Below are 23,729 nucleotides of genomic sequence, written 5' to 3'. Positions count from 1 at the left end.
CCCAGTGCTGGGCTTCAAGGTGGCTTTACAAAATTAAAACATATACAGTTTGGAGTCTATTGACATTTTCTCAGGAGCACCTGACCTAGTCCTTTTGATGATAACCAAAACTATATCCCACAGTCTCAGGGCTCTGACATCATGTAGTTTTTGACAGCTTTTTAAAGATCTAAAGCAGTTGTCGCTGAGGAAAAGTTAATAGGCTCAAAACACACCGGGCCAATGATCCACACTATATGTACCTTTGAAGTCTCCTCTCATTGTTCTTAGATGCTGGGGTACCACTTACCCTACACAGAAAAACCCTTATTTTAGTATACGATTTGCAAAGAATGTTGGAGGAATGCAGGAGCACCTGATCTTTGCACCGACGCTGAGGCCTATAGAACTCATTAGACTGTTTATTGTGAACTGCCCTGGGATAGGTATGAAGGGCAGCGAACAATTACTTTGAATAAAATATACAACACCCAGCCTCAGAAACCCAGTTGACAGCACTGGGAAAGGGATTCATCTCTCCTAGGTTAAGGGTAAACATTCAGTACTTTTACAGTGCCAGTTGGGCTCTCTACTCGAACTCAGAATGGGAGATGAAACAGAGAGATCTGAGTTGCCATGGTGCAAGTTGCCTTGCAAAAGAAGCTTATTATAGCAAATCAAGACTTATTTCACCACTTGATTACTAATTGACTTGCATGCTTTAAAGCTCCATTGTTTCAGTTGGAAATAAGTATGTTCTTAAATCTTTCCCTTTGAAATTAATGGGACTTAAACATGCTTAACTGTGGGCCATTTAATACCATCAAAAGAATCAACTAGTAAAGGTTTTCCTGGACTGTACTACTTCAGGCTGCAGTAAGCCTGATGCACCAGGGGGCAAAGTTAAGGAGCTGCCAAGGCAGGGCGCCATGTTCGTACCACGGCCCTGTCTTCCCACTTGGCTGCTGCAATGCTGATTCCAGCTTCTCGGTTCACAGTGTCATTGCTGCCTCCTCTCCCTCCCTGCTGTGTGCGGGTACACCAGAAGTGGACTTTTAAAGGGATGGAGGGGACAGAGGATGCGAGAGTAGCTGGACCATAACAGTGGGAGAAATGGGCATGGGGTATGTGAATGCCTACACAACCCTGGAGCCTGCATCTTTGAATGCTTTCCTATAAACTCCTTGAAGTAAAAAAAAGAAAGAAAAAAAAGATGATAATCAGAGAGAAAACTAGGCTAAATTTTAATTCCATGACATGCTAGCTTTCTATAAGCCAGGGGGAAGGGCATTTCCACCACAGGGAGCATCAAGAAATGTATTCCTTCCCCTGCAGCTTGCAATAGGTACAGCCTGGGTGGGCAGGTGGAGGGGAAGGTAACACCTGACTCTACTGATAGTATAAACTGACCCATAGGCTGGATCAGAGCCTTATTTGTGGCTCTGATGGTTCAGAAAATGAAGGCATGGAAGCTAAGGCGAACTGTAAGATGGAAAGCACTTGTTATGGCTGCAGTTTTGGGTTGCTTTTTTAAAAAAAACAATCTTTTGGAAATTAAAGTTAAATCAAGTTGGAAGTAAACATAGCCAGACTTTTGTCCAATGCAGAAGATTAGCAGAGCTGCAGTTTGCTTGCCAAAGATTCATTTAAATCAGTGCTGCAGAAAGCACTCGAGAATATGCCATAGGCAACAATTCAGCCCTGAGTAGGGATGATAAAAGTATATGATTTCATAGTTCTTTGCAATTTTCTGTTTTCTTTTTCTGTTCCCTTTGATCACACAGATTGATGTTTTGCACTCAGCATTTTGCAGAAATATGCCAGGGGAAACAATTGCTCTTCAGAGCTTTTGGATTGAACACCAATTATTATGATTAATTGTTAATTGTTGTCCTCTGTTCAGCACTTTTGCAGCTGAATCCTGATTTATTACCCCATTATAATGTGTGTGTGTGTGTGTTTAAAAAAATTGCTCATGCATCAGACCCAGTGTCAGTGGTCAGTAAGGTTGGGCAGTTGCTGAGGTCCCCCATGTTCAGAAGGGCCCATCCCCAACCCGCCAACTCCATGGGCAGCAGCACTTCGGAACAGTAGCTGTGTCACTGTTCAGCTCCACTTCCAGCCAACAACTTTCTTAGCTTACCCCAAATGCAATATGCAACCTGACATCAACACCTGCAGCTGACACAGGGGGTGCATTAACTTGGCTCCCATTCAGAAGCATTGGCATCACCCACCAGAAAAACTTGTCCAGTCTGTAGGGTGAGTTGAGTCACTGATGGTGGCAGCAGTGGGGTTTGGGGGGCTGGTGGCAGCAGCAGTAGGATGGAGGGCCTATGGTGGCAGCAGCAGCACTGAGCATGCACCTTGCCACACCATGCCAAAGTATCCCCTGAAGTCTGGCACCAGCACTGTAGTACATCTATATTTCTGCAGTGCAGAAATATCACATAACCTGATACAATACCATAGTAGAAGGCACACTGCATGTTCGCTGTTGGGGTTCATGAAGGGAAAAGTCCGTTTTCAAATATCTGAGCCCAAGTTCTTTAGCCAGAATCTATAACCCATGGGAATCCTCCAACAATGATTTTTTGTAGCTTTACCAACTAATTGTATATAAATTATTGTTTTTCAAAACCTTAGTGGTGTGATACCTATTTGTTGTTGTTTTGTCCTGTACTGGTATCTCATCAAATACCTTTTATAGGTTTGGTTTGATTTTAAAACATTTACATGTTTTAAAACATTTTTTCAGCTTGTCTAGAAGAGAAAAATTCTAAAGAAATTGTTGTTGTTGTTGTTGTTGTTGTTAGGGGAACGTCCTGCCCTTTGTTTTTTATCATTTAATATTTCCAAACTATCTTTCATAGTATGCTCCTTTAGAGCAGGATTGGGCAACCTGTGGCCCTCCAAATATTGTTGGAATCCAATTCCCATCAGCCCCTATCAATATGAGCAATGGTCAGGAATGATGGGAGTTGCCGCTGACGCAGAAAAGGAGAGAAAAAGTCTGCACCCAGCTGGAAGCCACCGTACTTTCCCATGCATCAGAGTGTTCGCACCTTGTTATCTCCTAGATAAGCAGAGGGGTTCTCTTTTTGTCCCCCAAGCAGATATGAATCCTGACCTTCACAAATCAGTTGGGAACATGGAGGCTGCCATATACTCACCTGGTTCACATGATCATTTATTTAAGCTGCTGTGATTTGCAGCACATGCCAGGCATCCATGGGCATCCATTCTGTAATACAAACCCTGCTCATAGGTTGGCGTGTCATATGAACCGAGCGAGGGTGGGTTGTTGAGGTGGTTAACAAACCACCCACCCTAAACAGGCCACGGGTTTGGGGTGATTTGCCTACCATGCCAACAACCCACCCTCGCTGGATTCAGATAACACGGCAGCCCACTAGCTGGGGTTGGGATACAGAACGGGCGCCCACAGGCCCCAGCACATGCCACAAATCACAGTGGTTTATTTAAGCTATTGTGGCTGAAAATGCTCATGTGAACCCACCCATTGACTCAGACCCTTGGTCCAACTAGCCCAGTATTGCTGATACTGACTGGCAATAGCTCTCCAATGTTTCAGGCAGGATTCTTTCTTACCCTTTCCTGATGATACCAGTGATTGAACCTGGGACCTTCTGCATGTAAAGCAAGTGCTCTAACACTGAGCCACAGCCCCTTCCTATACAAGCTGCATTTCCGCTTTATTCAAAAAAAAAATGTTTCAAATGGTAAAGGATATTGTTTATGCATAATTAACTTTCACATTTCATCTTTTTCTTTGAACACAGACATCCTGGCTGTGCCTCCGGACCTCACATCCGCTGCAGCCATGTACAGGGGCCCCGTCTATGCTTTGCATGATGTGTCTGATAAAATCCCAATGACCAACTCTCCCATCCTTGATCCACTGCCCAACTTGAAGATCAAGGTGTACAACAATTCCGGTGCTGTCACTCCACAGGACGATCTGTCCGACTTTTCATCCAAACTCTCCCCGCAGATCACACAATCCTTGCTGGATAATGAAGCGTTAAACATTAAAAACCAGAGTCTTGCGCGGCAAACAGACCCATCGTGCACCGCTTTCGGCACCTTCAACTCTCTTGGGGGTCATCTGATTGTACCTAATTCAGGTAAATGTCTACAAGTAATTGTTGTTTTCAAAACAAACAAACAAAGCCCACATGCGCAACCTTACTGGTGTTACGGAAAATGTGGCTTAAAGTACCTCTATTTTTTCTCCCAAGAAAAGAAAAGAATTTAGGTCACTCTTGAAAATCTATATCTTCTATGTTTAGACCAAAGAGTGGCTTTTCTCCCATTCGGGTTTACTCAGCTATTACACATATCCCCTCCCCAAAGCCCTGGCCTTCTTTAGCAGAAAATTGCAAAGCTCTGAGTCATTGCCTTCAGAAGCATTAGACCTCCCAACTTCCTTGTGTGAAGTGGGATTCGGAACCCTTGACCTTTTCTTTCATGTAGCACAAAAAAGAAGCCCAACTTCAAGGCAGAAAGCATTACTGTTGCCACTTGACATAAAAAAGGACAAATTAATTGGAAAACAAATCAGTTGCTCCAAGTTTCAGTTTGATTCAGAGAGCCAGGGGACAGGGGGAAGGAGAAAGGCAGATATTTAGAATGCCAGGGATTGTTTTTCTTGGCATAGATTCCAGTGCAAAGTATTTCTCTTTCTACATTTAGCCCCTCAATATTGTTGGCTCATCTGTTTTTAAGATTGTATGCAATTTCGGGAGGGTTCAAATAGGGAAGGATAAAAGAAGCACTGATAAGTTAAAGGTTATAACAATCCCTTTTAGAAGTTGTAACGAATGTACGTTGGAGGGGGGTATCCTAACTATATGGAACAGGGATGGGGAACTTCCGTCCCTCCAGATACTGTTTGGACTGCTGCTCCCATCTGCCCTAGCCAGCGTAGCCAGTAATGAGGGATGATGGTAATTGTAGTCCAACAACATCTAGAGGGCCCCTCATTCCCCATGCCTGGTATAAAGAGAGCTCTCTGCACTTACATCTGTATCTGTGTGGACTCTCAGACCAGAGGTTTCCATTGTAGCCACTTAGAACATCTGCAAAGGGCTGTTGTTTACTGCCTTCCCCAACCTACCCTGGCTGGAAATGATGGGGCTTGTAGTCGAGCACATCTGGAGGGCACAAGATTTGGGAAGTCTGGCCTATTGACATTTTGACCGGGGCTTGCATTCTAAGGGTGCAATCTTATGTATGTTTAGGCAGATGTGCTGAGAATCAGAAAAACTTTTTTGTCTAAACATGCATAGGATTGCACCTAAGATAAGTTAACCTAAGACCAATCCTATGCATGTTTAGACAGAAAAAAGTCCTACAACTCCCAACATTCCTCAGCCAGGATGGGGAATATTGGGAGTTGGTTGGCTGGCTGGGGAATGCATGGAATTGTATGACCTTTTGCTGTTTAAATATGGATAGATTGTGCCCTTAATGAAGTTTAACCAAAGGAAAGTTTCCTATCCTTTCCTCTCTAGCTCCCTGTGTCCCCTGAAAAGCCTCTCTGGAGGGTCAGGACCAGGACAGGGGGGCTCTTAATCTAGGTGAGGGGGGAATTAACTGTATTTTTAATTTTGTAACTTTTAAAACTTAGCCTTTTTTGATATTATTACATGTTGAGAATTTGTTTTTTTAAAGTTGTGATCTGTGATTGCGTTTTTAAAGTTGTGATCTGTGACATATTTCAAGCCGCTGGCCATACAAAGGACAGCAAATACCCCCCACTCTCTACTCAACAATTTAATAGTTCAAAAGAAGCTAAGTGCATCTAAATGTTGGAAGATGACCAGATAAACTGACATCTTCAGGGGAAGAAAAGACTCCCGCTGCTTCATGGGACAATGTTCTGCTGGCTTTTTTAAAAGTTTAATTAAATAAGAATTGCCAAGGGAGATGATCCCATTACTACTGTTTGGAATAGTAAATGCAATTGTTAGCCCCCCCCCCCCTTCATTTTTACAATGTAAGCAGCAGAGCAGCCATCTGCTAGTTCCTTAAATAAAACAAAAGGGAAGGTGGAGGAAAAACCCTCTTTTCCAACTCCTACGATGTTGAAGAGAAACATAAGAGACAGCAGCAAGTCATAAACTTCCAGGTTTAAGTGTCAGGATGGCTGTAAAACATGCTTTTTGGGGTTTGGGTGAATTTTGGCATGCAGAGCTGCTGCTTCTCAGCCTTCTTGCTCAAAAGGTCAAGTTGCCTTTCTTTATCACTTCTCTCTCTCTCTGTTGTTGTTGTTGTTGTTCTGCAGGAGTAAGTTTGCTGATTCCTGCAGGGGCCATTCCCCAGGGGAGAGTCTATGAAATGTATGTGACAGTTCACCGAAAGGAGAACATGAGGTAAAAGAAGCTGTGCTTACCGTGCATTTGCTTTAGCGCTAATTACAGGGAGTTGGCAAAGTGTGTCAATGCAACGTTCTGATCAGCAGATATCTGTATTGACGCAAGGAGGTAAAGCTGCTGAGGCCACATATAATGGTTTGTAAGCAAATCCAGAAGGGGAGTTGAGGGTGGGTGGGGAATCTAACCAGAGAGATCTCCCATGTGGCATTTGAGTTTGGGATAAGGGCCTTAAATCTTGCAGCTAGCCACCTCTCAGCTTTGGTTGATTAGCTGTTGCTTAATCGATGTCCGCAATTGATGTAAAAAAATAAGTGGGGGTCGGCGGTTGAGCGGGGGGAAGTCATGGCCATGAGGGTACAGAATAGCAGGGCTCACGGTCAGGATGGTGTGTGCTTTTTTCAACGTCCCCCTTTCAAACCATGTGCTCAGGAGACTTCTATTCTGCACTTCATCCAGTGGGTGAAAGGTCTGAAAGCACTTCATGACTGCATGAGAGCCAATGCGGTGTAGTAGTTGCCATGCTGGGCTGGAACTCAGGCGATCTGGGTTCTAATCCTCACTCAAACATGAAGCTCACTTGGTAACTTTGGGACAGTCACAGCCTAACCTACCTCACAGCATTGTGAGGACACAAAGGAGAGGAGGAGGCTCTTGTATGCCACCTTGGAAGAAAGGTGGGATATAAATGTAACAAATAAATAAAATAATTCACCACTAGCTGAAGATGTTTTCTTAGCCGGAGACTGGACACCAATCCTGATCACTAGAATTCAGTTCTTGATCACTATGGCAACCATATTTGTGGACTCCTGGATGTCTCTGTCATTTTCCACATGGGAGGAAAAGCAATGTTGGGTTTGGGAGGTGAGGTCAGGGAGGGCAATGTCTGGAAGAGAAACTGAAATGTTCTCTTTGATGCTCAGGCCTCTGTTACAATCTCCTATAGCTGCTTTTCTTTCTTTCTTAAAATGATAGATAAATAAATAACTAGATTAAGAAACAAAAAACCTCCAAGGGAAAGATACAGCTTTATGTAATGTGCAGTTTGTCTCAAAGACTTAAGAACCAAATTGCAGAAGTTGTTTCTGCTAAACTATCAAATTGGACCAGTAATAGAAGGCAAGAAGTGGGAGCAATTTTGACAACAGAGATGAGTGCAGGTGGCTCACCTCTTTGCAGCATCTGTCCGAGTGCTTTTCTCCTCAACTGAATTACCTTAACTAGGAGAAAGGCACTTGGGCTCAAGGTGGTAGTCAGATAAGGTTGAGAGCAGGAGGACGTTTCTGTAGCCCTCATCCATGCTTTCCTTTTGCTTTTTAACATCTGAGCCCCGGTCCTCCTTTCTATTTCATTGAGTCTGTTCGGAGCTGCTGCTTTCATGTCTAGTTTGCTACTTATGATATAGGGAGGGATATGTCTCAACAGATGTTGCCCAACAGGCTAGGTGATACCCTTCTGCTACAATAAGTTATATTACCTCTACCGTTGTATTGAACCTAATGAGCCTAACTGTCAGCATATTAGCATTGCAAGTGAAGCCATTTTTACTGGATTCCTCTATAATTTAGTATTTTTCAAACAACCTTCAATGGGTATAAAAGCCTTGTACTGGGCACACCGATGCCCTAAAATCCTGAGTTGGGGATGGCTGATCACAATCGTACATTTCCCCAAAAGGAAACCAATAGAATGGTGATGATTTGACTACCAAACTGCAAAGTGGATTTTTAATGGAAATTTGACAGTGGAAAATGGGAACCAAACTAAATGCTGCAATCCTATTTTAGGGAAAAAATATTGATAACCCTTACTTGAGAGGTACTGGACATAAGTTGCCTGGAAGTGGAGATTCCTGCATACCTTTTCTACCAATATCCCCAAGTTCTGCCCTACAATAATAGATGAAACCCTCTAGAGAATATAGCAGAATGATTGGTTTCACACAAACTCAATTAAACTTGTATCTTTTAAAATATTTATTAGACAATTTAAAGAAAGTTAAACAAACACGAACCTCCATTCAGCAAAGCAAATTTAAAAATATACTTACAGATTCGCTTAGCTTTAGAAGACAAGACCTTGTTGGACGAACACAGACAAACACCATCACCCCCAATGACAACACCAGTGTTGGACTCCTCCCCCTTCTCAAGAAAGACTATGGTCTTAGGCCTAGCAACTAGGCTCAAGCAAGTGCTGAAAAGTCAGCTTAGTTCTTGATGGTTTGAGAGAAGAAAGAAGAGCGCCCGTATACTCACAAATTCTGCTTCACTCATACTGACTGTACAAAAAAGCTCTTCTCCACATAGGGACTTCTATTACTCCCAGGCAAAACCAAGGAGGCACTGAGCCCTACATGCTAAGCTCAGAGCAACATCCCGGATGTTGTGCTTAAGGAAAAGGAAAGACATTTTTCTCCTCTGTGTTTGTTTGTTTGTTTATTTATTTATTTATTACATTTCTATACCGCCCAATAGCCGGATCTCTCTGGGCGGTTCACAAAAATTTAAGTGTTCACACTTAAATACCCTTCTCAGAGACAAAGACCTCTCTCCTAATACATATTATTTTATTCTAAAATGTCCACATCATCCGTTTAGATAATCCTCTTCCTAGAATGTTCCATCCCTTCTTATGTCCTTTTTAATTCTCTAAATTATTATTGTTATTATTATTATTATTTATTTATATAGCACCATCAGTGTACATGGTGCTGTACAGAGTAAAACAGTAAATAGCAGGACCCTGCCACATAGGCTTACATTCTAATAAAATCATAATAAAACAATAAGGAGGGGAAGAGAATGCAAACAGGCACAGGGTAGGGAAAACAGGCACTGGGTAGGGTAAAACTAACAGTATAAAGTCAGAACAAAATCAAGTTTTAAAAGCTTTAGGAAAAAGAAAAGTTTTTAGCTGAGCTTTAAAAGCTGCAGTTGAACTTGTAGTTCTCAAATGTTCTGGAAGAGCGTTCCAGGCATAAGGGGCAGCAGAAGAAAATGGACGAAACCGAGCAAGGGAAGTAGAGACCCTTGGGCAGGCGAGAAACATGGCATCAGAGGAGCGAAGAGCACGAGCGGGGCAATAGTGTGAGATGAGAGAGGAGAGATAGGAAGGAGCTAGACAGTGAAAAGCTTTGTAGGTCAACAGGAGAAGTTTATATTCTGCTTTTTATGTGGTGAACTGTCTGATTTACGTCTCTGTTCTTCTGGATTTTCTAAACCACAACTTTACTTTTCCATCACCCTGGACCTTTCACCTAGTTCCTTTAACAGGAATACGTAAAGTTGGTACAAGTCACAAGCCCTTATGAGTAATGTCTTTGAGCAATATCGAATCATATTTCCAAATCATATTTCATCAGGCCTTATCTAAACTAAAGCATCTAACCCTTGATACAGTGTTTGTACTCCTACTTGCCCCCTTAATATTAAAGCATTACCCCATCACTAGTACATCTATTTAAACCCATTCTATGCTCCCAAAAGCTTCTTTCTCTATGCTATGCCAACAAACTCTTATAAACCCACTCTTACACATATTCAGTAAAATTGCAAATGAAGAAAAATCCTCCGTTATGCATGTCTCCTTGAAGTAAGTCACCCTGAACCAAGGAAGACATTACATTCAATCCATATTTTGCAGTGACGTCTTTTTTATTTTTACTTTACAATAGGTGTAGGGATCCTGATCCATATTGAGATCCTATTATGGTGGATAAAAAAGGAAAGGAACCTCTCGTGCAAGCACTGAGTCATTACTGACTCTTGGAGGGACGCCAGCTTTCGCTGATGTTTTCTTGGCAGGCCTTATAGCGGGGTGGTTTGCTGTTGCCTTCCTCGGCCATGATTACATTTCCCCCAGCTAGCTGGGTACTCATTTTACTGACTTCGGAAGGATGGAAGGCTGAGTCGACCCAAGCCGGCTGCCTGAAACCAGCTTCCGCTGAGATCGAACTCAGGCCGTGGGGAGAGTTTCAGCTGCAGAAACTGCTGCTTTACCGCTCTGCGCCACATGGGGCTCATTATGGTGGATAGGGGGCTTTAAAGATCTCGATCGGGGTCTCTGCACCTACTGTGGAGTAAAAAGTAGCTAAAGACATAGCTGATAGACGTAAATTTAACATAATATCTGTTTTGATCCTAAGGTAAACATGCATAGAATTACGCCATGAGTGTCAGAGGCAGGAGCAAATGCAGCCCTCTTTGAAGAAAGCTAACTCATTTCAAACCTGCAGTCCCTTGAGCCTCACTTCAGAATATGACAGAGCAACTGTTAATAGCTCAGACTAAAAGCAGAAATGTGCTATTCCTCAGAGCCCTACACACCGGCTCTGTGTTTTCCCACTTCCTTACTCTGAAACATGTCTCGTCTCGTCTCATCCCCCTAGATGCATTCTGTTGGCTTTCTCCAGCAACTTGAATTTGACAGTGTCGCCCAGTAAGGACACACTTTTCTGCTGGATGAAAGTTGTGGGTGTCAAAAGCACTGTGAGGTCTCTCATTTGCTTCATTCCTATTGAAAAGCCCGAGGGTTTCAGTGAAAGTGTTACTTTAGCCATCCACAAGAAAATATAAAGGTACATATGAAATGCTAGTGTTGCTCCCAGACCTTCACACAATCTTGTTTCACTATTTCTCAAAGGATGCATTAGTAGCAAGCACAGTTAAGTTGAGCATGACTTTAGGACTCTGCTATCCCAATGTAATTATAGCCATTGTTCTGAAAAAGTGTCTGAAATATAGGTATTGCTTTTATTTTAATACATTCTGGCAAATTTACATTAACAAATCTTAATTATAATGTTTATGGATGATAATTGGCATACACATGTAAACATTTTCTCAGCTATGATGTATATCAGTCACAATCCATATAAGATACACTACATGATTAATATTAGTTGGAGTATATGCGTTGTTATTCCTATATTTAATTTAAAAAACATCAATTTTCATTTTAATAATTACTTCTTTGTCTTCCTTCTTTAGTTTTTACATAATGGGCCAGCTATTGTTGGGTTATTTGAGGGTTCTTTTCCCCTTCAAACAAGCAATATCACTCGGATTCAGACAACACAGTAAGCTGCACCAGGGTGGGTGATTAGACAAATGGAGCCCAACACACGCCATGGCTTCAACAAGCCATTATATTCACTTTAAAAGAGAGCGAAATAAAAATGGTGAATCTGGCATGGGGCAATTCTCAGTAGAAGATAATACAGATATAAGTTTGATGGAGGATGCCCAAGACAGCAGTAGGAAGACAACAGAGTTTTAAATCTGCAAAATCCTCACTTAACATGACTGGAAGGGTTACCATCTGCTCTTGTGAGTTACTTCATCTCCCTTCTCTCACTCTGAATTCTTCTGCCTTATTTTCTTTGAGCACAGCTATTAAAACTGTATGTCAGTTGAAAAAAACAAGACTTCATTTCTGCAGCCCAAACTGTAGGCACAATGACAGAGAGGATGTAATTGCTTTAATGAAATCTCTGCTACGCTCAGCATTGTATATAGTACAAGCTCAAAGTGCTGTGGCTTCACCCTAAGGAATGTTGTACTTTAATGAGAAGACTAGACAGAATAACGAATGGAATACTCTGACATCTGATATAAACTTCAGTTCCCAGGGTTCTTTGCAAGAAGTCATAACATTTAAAATAGTTTAAACCCAGTTTGCTGCTGTAGATGATCTCTTGATATAGTGGTGCCCTTTTGGATGTTCAAGTAATTAAAAGCATTCATTCCAGATTTCTGCATTGTCGTGAACAGCTGTAGCTCACATTCCCTTAACTAGGGTGACCATATGAAAAGGAGAACAGGGCTCCTGTATCTTTAACAGCTGCGTAGAAAAGAGAATTCAGCAGGTGTCATTTGTATGCATGCAGCACCTGGTGAAATCCCCTCATTATCACAACAGTTAAAGCTGCAGGAGCTATACTAGAGTGGCCAGATTTAAAAGACGGTAGGTCACCTGCAGCTTTAACTGTTGTGATGACGAGGGAATTTCACCAGGTTCCCCATATATACCAAGGACACCTGCTGAAATTCCCTTTTCAATGCAACTGTTAAAGATATGGGAGCTCTGTCCTCCTTTTCATAGGGTCCTCCTTTTCATAGGGTCACCCTACCTTATCATGATCTCTGCTTGGCAGTTAGTGTCAGATTTCACACACACACACACACACACACACCACTGAGGAGCCAAAAGAACGTCATTTGTGCCACATGGCCACTTTCTCTGGTTTCAGCATCTTTAAATGCATCTCTAAGAAGTGAATAGATTGCTGTTGTTCATGGGAGGGGCTTCTTAAAATGTCTTCTTTGCAAGATACAGCCTTCATTTTCCAAATATTAGGAGGTGTTACCAGTGGAGAAACTAAGTGGCATGAACAAAGTCAAGTCATGGCTATACAGGGTGGGGTGGGGAGCCATAAAGAAGGTTAGAGGCGTAAAAAGGAAATTGATGAAATTGTTGAAATATATGTCTCAATTACAGTGAAACTCTTCTTTTCACATTTCCTCATATTTATACTGCAGTTGTAACATAAGCACAAGATTTTTAGCCTGCAAGCTAGAGCTAGCCTAGTATTACTGAAGATGTTTTAAGAACAATTTTCCCCCTCAGGAACTTTTTTTTCCTCTCTAGCATTATACTAATCTTAAATCCCCTATTACAGTAAAATCAGAAAGCAGTAGGGCTGCAATATGCACCTGCCTCACTTATTTCTACTCTGCTCATGATCTGATAATGGACAACAATGTTCCAGGAGGGGGAAAATAATAATAATAAAAAATCTACCCATAATTACTAGATTAAAGATGATCTTTTCGTTGAGCAAGTCCCCAACCCAGAATTCTTTTGTCTGTAAATTTATGCCCAAAAGCTTATGAAAATCACATTGTGAAAATCGCAGTGTATCATGCACTATTACAGTTGGAACTGCACATTCAGTTCATGGATCTGTATGTATTACATTATGTATGTATTACATACATAAACTCTGAGGAGTTTATGTATATAATATAATGTAATGTGATGTAGTATCTGGGCCATTCCCTTTTCACTCTCTGAAATATTGTCACTTTGCTTTCCCTCTCTCTTGCATGCACACACATGCATACATACTATTCACACTTGAGATTCATAAACACACATTATTTGCAGATGTCATTCACATCTCTCTTTAACATATAAGCCCTGTTCAGGCAACCCCCTCAGTCTGTGACCTTGCCGCATTAAGCAAGGAAATACTTGCATTTGCTTGAACGTCAGTCAAACTCTCCATGCAACCAGGGAACCTGATAAAGCAGGTTGCCCAAAGAGTTCTACTCTCATTTAAGCTTGGCTGTGTAAGTAGCACCATGTATTGTTCCTGTATTTCTTTACTCGGTGGCACTGTTGCTTCCTTAGTAGACTTGAAAAAACACACACCAAGGCACTGGTTATGAGGAACTGCGAGTATATATGTACATTAATTGATAGTTGGACTCTTTCTACACTTGCAGGAAAAGTTGCTTAGACTACCATACTTTTTCCTTTTGTTCCTTATTGCTGTGCACTGCTTTGAATACTAAAGATTGCCAAATGTAGCATTGAATAACAAGGAGAATGTATCTTAAAAAAAATATCAACAACCTCCTACTGCTTCTGTAGAATCCCCTTACTATCATCTGACAAATATTTCTTCTCACTTCCCATAATCCTGTCAGGCCACCTGTAGAAGACAGTCAAGCGCTTTTGACACCTGTGGTAAGCTGTGGACCTCCAGGGGCACTGTTGACTAGGCCTGTCATCCTAACGATGTACCATTGTGCAGAACCGAACACTGAAGACTGGAAAATCCAGCTGAAGAACCAAACAGCCCAAGGACAATGGGAGGTGAGACTGTAGGCCTTCATCATAGATTGCCTGGTAGGGTAGCCATAAAGATATCACTTAAAGACAAGTGCCTATATTGTTACTATTTTTGGTCAATTACCCAGCTAATTGAAATAATGGGCCTGTTCAGACAACACACTAAACCATGGTTAGACTGCTAACCCTTTTGCAGCAAATGGTTAGTGAGTGTATTTAAACCATGGTTATGTAGCCACTGTGGTTACATAACCTGCTAAGTCATGGTTCACATGACATGCTAAGCCATAATGTTTAGCTTAAAATGCTTAGTGTGTTGTCTGAACTGGGTCATTGTAGGTAGAATATTATGCTCAGGATGGAAGCCTCTTCAGTCTTTTGGGAAAAGATTCAACCATAACTCACACCAAATAACCAAAGAATGAATTCACACCAAGCATAAAATTGATTGATTTTATTTTATTTATACCCTGCCTTTCTACCAAGAAAAACGGCACTCAAGACACTTGGCAGTGATATATAAAACTTAAGTCTATAATAAAATAAATGCATTAAAACACAATTTAAACACAATAAGAATAAAAACAGTCTAAGATAAGTGAATATTTGTATATTTGTATATTTGATACATAATACATAAAACATAACAATGCAAATGGATTTCGAAGAGATAAACTGACTTAAAAGAGCACCAAAAGTTATTAGAGATTGGCAGTACTGCATATAGACTTGGTTCATCCATAACGACAGACCGTCATTTTGAAAACCAGTGGGTTGTCATGCATGAGCTTGAGAACAGCAGTGTGCCCCCCGTTCCAATTTTTACTTAACAATTCACAATCGGCTCTTGCATAGGTTGCTGAATGTGATGTCTGAACTCAGATCACCGGGTTGTTTATCCCCTAAACAACCCAGCAGTTTGAGTCCAGATGTCACACTCAACAACCTACAAAGGAGCCAATTATGGGCTGCTGAGTAAAAGCAGAAGAGACGGGTGCACTGCAGGCAGTGTGCCCACGCTCTCCCACTCATGCATGGAATCGCACTGGTTTTTCAACTGATTGGTTGTCGTTATATGCAAACAGCACCATAGAGAAGGACAATAGGATACGTATTTAAGCTCTCCCTTGATCATGGAAACAGCTGAGGTTGGCTGGTGATGAATTTATCATCTGATATAGAAAGCCCATAATAGTAATATGTTGCTTTAGGTTAGCCATCTACTGTCCTACTGAGAATTCTGTACCTTTGTTTCAGGTAGTCCATGTTCGACTCTACTTTTCCATTTCCCTCCACCCAATTTTTTCCCATTTTGGGGGCATACTGGTGTGATTTTGTCCTCATTTGCTAGTAGGATCCGATCATATTTGCTTTCAGCTTTGGCTCAGGAGGAATGTAGATGTGAAAGAAGAGGAAAATCACAAGTTTTACTGAGATTCAGTTGAAGAATCTGGTTTTCATTCTTTGTAAAATGTACTGGAAATAATGTTTTAGACCATGACAGTTGTGTACTGTGGGTCTCATTAACAATGGTAACAGAATACAGCACTACACACAGCACTTTTGAAATCATCTCCAGGTTTTGGCATGTCACTGCTAGCTCTGGTAGCTTTAGATTGCACAATTTGCAATGTGGAATTATTACATTAATGACACCAAGTAGTAGTAATAAGCATACACTATTAATTACAAATCTGAAGCAGGATATTTCCATCTGTAGATGGCTTCTTCTTGCAGGAGTCAGGAGAAAATATTTGTCACATGAAAAAGTGTAGATTCCACCAACGAGAGGAGTTCTGTTATCTACCATTCTTTTTCTTTTGCAAATCTTGCTGACTGCAGTTGCCAGTACAGCTCGTTTGACAGAAAGAACGCCTGTAACACCACTAGCAGAATTGCTGCTTCTGCACTGGTCTGTACATAGCACTTGTTTGCCTTCATACTAGTAACAGCCTATTGATAAAGTAATACCTGATCACTAATTTCTCCTTCTGGGGATTATATCGTAGCTCTGTATTTTCTGTTTCATGTTGACATTGTCTCAGGGCTAGGAAAGCCCTCTGGCTTGACACTTGGGGTGATTCCAGTAGATACTTTTATCATGCCATCACCCTGCCTTGGTCATGGAATGTTATGATGGATCCAGATATTGTTGTCTTCCACTTGCAACCCTCCTGTGTTTTCTCACTACTTCTTCCGTCTTTCTCCTTCTTATAAAAATAATCTGTTAAAGAGAGAAAATGGGATAGCTGTACAAAAACGTCTGTGTGGTATTGCTCAGAGGCCTCTGTAGTAGCAGGATTGTCTGCTAGCCCAATGGAAAGCTACTGCTAGTTTGTACTGCCGGAAACTACAGCTTCCAGAATGAGACAAATCAGGAGAGCTTGAGGACGGGAGCTCTGCTGACTTGTCCCATTCCAGAAGTGGAAGTTTCACCTATTTTCCTGGGTTGCACTGGCAAGTACCAGTTCTTCTTCGAGGTCTCTGTGCATCACACATATGGACTCTGTGCCGGCTAGTGCAGGGGTGGACAACTTGTGGTTCTCCAGATATTTTGGCCTACAATTCCCATGATCCCTCACCATTTGCTATGCTAGGTAGGTCTGATGGGAGTTGTAGGGCAAATCATCTGGGACGACCGCAAGTTGTTCACCAACTTGTTTAGAGCTGACTGACGGCCAGCATTAGATACTCCCGTCTGTCTGGAAGCATGCCTGAAAGCACTGCTGCCTCTATGTGTAGCTAACACTAGGCTAAATGGACCAGTACTCTGTTTCAGTATAAGGCAGCTTGATATGTTCATATGCTCATGGCCATGCATATGTTAAACTGGTTTCTGGCATTATGCATATCCTGTGCAAATGTCTACCAAATATCTTTTCTTTGCACGGGAAGCCTCATCTTCTGCTTTTTCATGCTCTTTCTTGCTCTCCCACTCTTTTTTTTTGGAACAGATCTTCTGTGTCTCTTTCTCCCTTCATTGAACAGATGTTTGCATTGCTGGAGGCAAGTCAGTCTTATAAATGCCAGCACAAATGTTTCATGGCTTGGCCAGCAAGGGTTCGTTGAAACAGCTTTGCACATACCACCTTTCCTACTATCCCTTAGGAAGGATGGTGTCACCTTTGCAAATGTGCAACATCACCCTGCCCTCAACCAAGAATCTTGAATCTGTTCCCAAGGAGCTAGGAAGGATGGAGGAAGCAGTGAATGAATTCATCAGAGCTTTGTGTTTCACAAACATGGCATTTACAATAAGGAAATGCACATTGCTCGGTTTTCACTTGTTGTGTTAGCAAACATGCAAGGCACCTTTTGTATCCATGCAATGTTGCCCAGAAAAAAATAGCAATTAGAAACAGTTTGTTACTATGCATATGAAATATAAATCAAGATGCCTTAAGACATTGGATTTATATCTGATTTACCAACTATTTAAAGAACACAGAGATCCCATAGCTGAATCCTACACCTCTTGTTTCTATGTGCCATATTCTTCACTTTGTGGTACTTATTGAAGCAGTCATATAGAAACTGTCCAGAGTCTGTGATCCAGTAGTTCTGATTTGCATATGAAGCCATGAGCAGGGTAATGGGACATTTCCTCCATAGAAGTTAAAGGGAAGTCCCTACATGCATAAATATGAATTTGGGAGATGCTCCTGACCTTCACTTATGTTCTTCCTTATAAATTTGTGAACAGAGTGGTGAGATTGCAAGATGCTTTGCTGGAAAGATATTCTTGCATTTTTCCTTTTAAGCTTTCTCTGGGGAGACAATGGGCAGTATCCAACTGTATCATTCTACTAGCACAAATGATGTTTCACTAGTGGAAACTAGGTTCTGAACTATGTGCAAGAGAAGAATCCAATTAAAAGTTATGATTGTGCCTGCAGATGTGCATTATGTTTGTGCAACCTGTTGTGCAATGCATAGCGCATAACTGTTGTGAAACCTATTGCACATAACTATTGTGAAACCTGTTGTGCAGCCAATTGTGCAATCGGTTGAGCAAACAGTTGCACAACTGGTTGCACACACATAATGAGAAACCACTTACACAATGGAAAGATTCAGTGGAAGTCCACTAGCACTATATGGAGTTGTGGAATGACACCGTTGGATACTGCCCATGATAACTGATTGAATTAGGTTTTTTATATATGCTTTTAAAAGTAAGCATCAAAATCACAGGTCTTAAAAGATATTGTCCTGGCTTATCTGAATGATAGTCCTTTATTCTCAGCTTGGTATCCTTGAACACACACTCCGCCTTATGAAATCCCACCAATACATCTAAACTGGGTAGGCAGTACTTGAATCCAAGTGGTGAGCTGGATGGATCCCATCATTGGCCTGACCATTGTTAAATTTCTCCCTTCTAGGATGTGGTAGCAGTTGGAGAGGAAAACTTCACCACCCCATGCTACATCCAGTTGGATCCAGAGGCTTGCCATGTCCTGACAGAAACTCTCAGCACCTACGCCTTGGTTGGACAATCTATCACCAAAGCAGCAGCAAAACGTCTCAAGCTGGCCATCTTTGGGCCACTGATCTGCTCATCTTTGGAATACAACATCCGTGTCTACTGTCTGGATGACACCCAAGATGCCCTCAAGGTAATGAGCTTCATTCCTTTAGAACTACTTTTCTTCTTTTCTTTTCTTTTCTTTTTCTTTTTTGCTATGAGTAATTTCTGTGTTGTAATTACCATATATTAGCCTCTTGATTACAAGTATTGTGCGCTTTTTGGACTTTAAGTTTGATTGGTAGGATGCTTGATAAGGCACTGTTTTATAATAAAGGGTGGGAAGAATAGGACAGAGAGTGCAGCTAAAAAACCCTTGCTGCTTTTTCCATAATTATTTCACTTGTACAGTAGGCTAATTCTTCTCCAAGCTTTCTTTCTTTTGTTTACCTGTGTCATAATCTGGATTCTAGAGATTTTTACGTTATTAAAAGGCCATAAGGTGCAAAAGAACTTCATTGGTGGTTCATGTATTTTTAATGCTAAGTGCCAGTTCCCCAGAGATGCAAAACATATAAATGCCTCTTTGTAAATAGTTGATAATGATAAAAGAAGCTCCGGGGTTGTTAATCAAGCGCCTGCTGCTATATTGCGTTGTTAGATGACTTTGTCTGCAGTTTTTGTGCTGAGAATTTGCAATGGAAATGAAGTGAGGCTGTTGCTTTCTGTATCTCTGCATGTGATCCTGTGAGATATGATCCTGTGGATGATTATGATGTGGTTAATACACAGATTACTGTTAACCATATAGATAATATTTATTGTAACAGTCTTATAAAGATAGATCCAATAAGGTAATCCACACATACTAACAATCAAATGCTGGACAGGTTTGCTGTATTCACAAGTACAACACCTTCTCCATTAGCATTTATGATTCAGTGAAGCTTAGATTCCCATCATTAAGGTTTTGGCTGCATTGCCAGTATTTGAAGGCCAAATTAAACTTTCTGTCTAGCATACATAGTGAAGCTATGGAGAGGTGGAGGTGGTATTTCGCCAAAAAAGAGTGAGGGAAAGGTTTAATTCCCCCTCCCACAGCATCATGGTCCTAATCATGCATGCAAGACAGCGGCCTGGTTCACATGCAAGGAAAAGCCACCATGAGTGAATTTCCTTGCAAGGCTTCTCATTTAAGTGGTGGCTGCCATTTTCAATATTCGAGCCACGCAGGGGTACACCATAGCATCTCATTACATGTGAACCCAGTGAGGGTGGGTTGAAGTCATGTAGAACCCATGGGCTGTTATAGAGCTGTGGATGGCTTGTTAACTACCCCAACAACACACACACATTCCCCATTCGCACATAATGACAAATTACGGCATAACCCAGCGATGGCTTGAATATTCAAAATGGCTGCTATTGCCACAACGAGAAGCCCTGTGAAGAAATTCACCCATAGTGGCTTCTTGTTACATATGAACCAAATCATAGAATCATAGAATCATAGAATAGCAGAGTTGGAAGGGGCCTACAAGGCCATCGAGTCCAACCCCCTGCTCAATGCAGGAATCCACCCTAAAGCATCCCTGACAGGTGGTTGTCCAGCTGCCTCTTGAATGCCTCTAGTGTGGGAGAGCCCACAACCTCCCTAGGTAGCTGATTCCACTGTCGCACTGCTCTAACAGTCAGGAAGTTTTTCCTGATGTCCAGCCGGAATCTGGCTTCCTTTAACTTGAGCCCGTTATTCTGTGTCCTGCACTCTGGGAGAATCGAGAAGAGATCCTGGCCTTCCTCTGTGTGACAACCTTTTAAGTATTTGAAGACTGCTATCATGTCTCCCCTCAATCTTCTCTTCTCCAGGCTAAACATGCCCAGTTCTTTCAGTCTCTCTTCATAGGGCTTTGTTTCTAGACCTCTGATCATCCTCGTTGCCCTCTTCTGAACACGCTCCAGCTTGTCTGCGTCCTTCTTGAATTGTGGAGCCCAGAACTGGACGCAATACTCTAGATGAGGCCTAACCAGGGCCGAATAGAGAGGAACCAGTACCTCACGTGATTTGGAAGCTATACTTCTATTAATGCAGCCCAAAATAGCATTTGCCTTTCTTGCAGCCATATCGCACTGTTGGCTCATATTCAGCTTGTGATCTACAACAATTCCAAGATCTTTCTCGTTTGTAGTATTGCTGAGCCAAGTGTCCCCCATCTTGTAACTGTGCATTTGGTTTCTATTCCCTAAATGTAGAACTTGGCATTTATCCCTATTAAATTTCATTCTGTTGTTTTCAGCCCAGCACTCCAGCCTATCAAGATCACTTTGAAGTTTGTTTCTGTCTTCCAGGGTATTAGCTATCCCACCCAATTTTGTGTCATCTGCAAATTTGATCAGCGTTCCCTGCACCTCCTCGTCCAAATCATTAATAAAAATGTTGAAGAGCACTGGGCCCAGGACTGAGCCCTGCGGCACCCCACTCGTTGCCTCTCCCCAGTTTGAGAAGGTTCCATTGATAAGTACTCTTTGAGTCCGATTCTGTAGCCAACTGTGGATCCACCTAATAGTTGTTCCATCTAGCCCACTTTTAGCTAGTTTGTTAATCAGAATGTCATGTGGTACTTTGTCAAAAGCTTTGCTGAAGTCAAGATATATGACATCCACAGCATTCCCACAGTCCACAAGGGAGGTTATCCTATCAAAAAATGAGATCAAATTAGTCTGACAGGATTTGTTCCTGACAAATCCATGTTGGCTTCTAGTAATCACTGCATTGATTTCAAGGTGTTTACAGATTGACTTCTTTATAATCTGCTCCAGAATTTTCCCAGGGATGGATGTCAGGCTGACTGGTCTGTAGTTCCCAGGTTCCTCCTTTTTGCCCTTTTTGAAGATAGGGACAACGTTGGCAAATCAGAATGTTTAGTTTAGCTCTGACAGTTGTCACATGCAGGTTAGGAAATCCCATTGTTCGCAAATGCAGTCTTAGCACATTGTTGTCATTATGAATGCTGTTTGGCACAGGGTTTTCTAGAACATTATAGTGTATTAGCTTTGTCATAGGTGTAGGGGAGCTAATATCTTTTGTTATCAGAAACATGGCAAAGAAATGTTTAATAGAATAGGATGAAGACAAACCATATGGATCTTTAAAAAAAGATGAAGGTGATATAAAAGAGGCATTGGGCAGTATCCGGTGTTGTCAGAGCACTAACATAAACTATTGCTAGCACAATATCATTAGCGGTTGCTAGGCAAAGGGAAAACTGACACTTTGCCACTGAAATATGATGAAAAACCACTACTTTTCCCCTTTTCTTAGCAAGTGCTAATGATGTTGCCCTATATTGCCCATTTTTATCTCTGGGGTGTGTACTCTCATCTCTATGTCAGCTCAGGTCGAACCAATTTTGCAGGTTTTTGTAGCGCTTCAAAAACGTGCAAGAACTGTTTGAATGGGAGGCAACAGTGGAAGAACAAAACAAATTAGTTTTGGGGAAAGCTGTCTGTGTCATATACCATCTTAAACTCTGCCTGCAGCCATCGAGTATCAGCCAGCAAAGCTTTCCTGCTCTGCATGGGCTTTATTTGGGGCAAGGTCTGACAGCTTCTGCTAGAAAATTACTGCATTTTATTCATCAGAATATGATTGCATCCCAAACTCATTAAAAGGGGATTAAGTTCTAAGCAGTGTCAAGGTCTGAGTCTCCAACAGATAAATTATCTTTTCCTATCTTCCTGTCTTTGTTCGCATGGTTTGTGGTCGTCTTCTCATATTCTCCAGAATTTGCATACACAAACAAACATCTTCTGAGAATTAGTTAGAGAGGCATCTAACCTGCTGACTTCTGCAGGAGTCTGAGGCTCTTCCCAGAGTCTTGGATTTCACAGGTCCATCAGGGAGATAAATGTTGTTACTAGGAATACAATGATCTGCTCATGTAGGCACAATCTATATTTCTTTTGGTTTGCCTTGTTGATGTATGGATGAATAATCCAAAGCTTCCTTTTATTTCCTTACTCTGGGACTGCACAACATGCAGCCCACAGGGCTATATGTAGCATGCCAGCAGTAGGTTGTTGTCCAGGTGGTGTTTGACAAGTAGGACCAAAAATAGTGGACTTATAGAAGCATTTGGAAAGCCACAGTACATGGCTGGTGTGCTCTGTATGACGCAAATGCTACCTGCTGTGCACACCTGGCTGAGATTGTATCTAGGAAGCAGATTTTAGAAATGTAGCATTAGTTGAAAGCAGGGAAAGGGATTTTAAGGAAGGCCAATTGTAGTGCTGGTTGGCAATACAGTTCCTCTTTTTGATGGTGCCACCAATAGTTTTTTGGGTTTTTTTTTCTAGTTTCTGGTCTGCCATATGGCCTAAAAGCAACCAGCAGAGGATTGGCACAGCTGTTCTGTGGCTTTTGGGCCTCTCTGGTGTACTGCATCAGCATACAGAACATTAAAAAAACCACCTCCATCTGGAAGTGCCCTCAAACTGATAACCCCTGTCCTCTAAGGATGCTGAAGAAGAATAAAATTAGCCTGACATTTACAAAAAGTTTAGCCTTATGTTGGGGAATCCCAGCAGAAATAAATGGAAGAGAGGATAGTTGCACGTATGCGTTGGTCAAAAGTATGTTTGACCAAGAGTATTCTCTAGGGAGAGAATTCCACAGTTTTGGGGTGCCTTGTTTAAATTATTGTGATTATTACTAATTTTGCATCTGTACATATAAATTAGCCAAGGAACTTTTATGCAAATCTTTTCCTTTTGGGGGGGGAATGCAAAGGGGCCACCCTATGTGTAGCATAGTGGCTAACAGAGAAAACCTATGTATGTTTATTCAGAAGTAGGTCTCACTGCTTAACGTCTAGAAAATATTTTTAGGATTGTGTCCTAACAGTGTGAACTAAGGACGGGCGAATCAATCTATTTCTGATCCATGTCTCATTCTCATAATTTATCTCCATTTTACACAGTATTTTGCGTTAAAAAATACAATCAAAATAAATATTTAACCATGT

The 23,729-nt window shown here is 41.5% G+C and overlaps 1 protein-coding gene across 2 annotated transcripts in view; it reads left to right on the top strand.

The window, feature by feature from the left end:
• UNC5C (unc-5 netrin receptor C) overlaps positions 1-23,729 on the top strand; it is a 382,711-nt gene that overhangs the window by 340,357 nt on the left and 18,625 nt on the right. For both annotated transcript variants that reach the window (XM_063136050.1, XM_063136049.1), the window contains 4 exons: positions 3,783-4,127; positions 6,290-6,377; positions 14,096-14,264; positions 18,626-18,859. In XM_063136050.1, coding sequence (XP_062992120.1) covers positions 3,783-4,127; positions 6,290-6,377; positions 14,096-14,264; positions 18,626-18,859 — 836 coding nt within the window. The remainder of the gene's footprint in view (positions 1-3,782; positions 4,128-6,289; positions 6,378-14,095; positions 14,265-18,625; positions 18,860-23,729) is intronic.

This window comes from Elgaria multicarinata, chromosome 10, assembly GCF_023053635.1.
Source record: "Elgaria multicarinata webbii isolate HBS135686 ecotype San Diego chromosome 10, rElgMul1.1.pri, whole genome shotgun sequence".
Lineage (NCBI taxonomy): Eukaryota > Metazoa > Chordata > Lepidosauria > Squamata > Anguidae > Elgaria > Elgaria multicarinata.
Note: the sequence above shows the minus strand (reverse complement) of the source record. Positions and strands in the feature narration are given on the sequence as shown.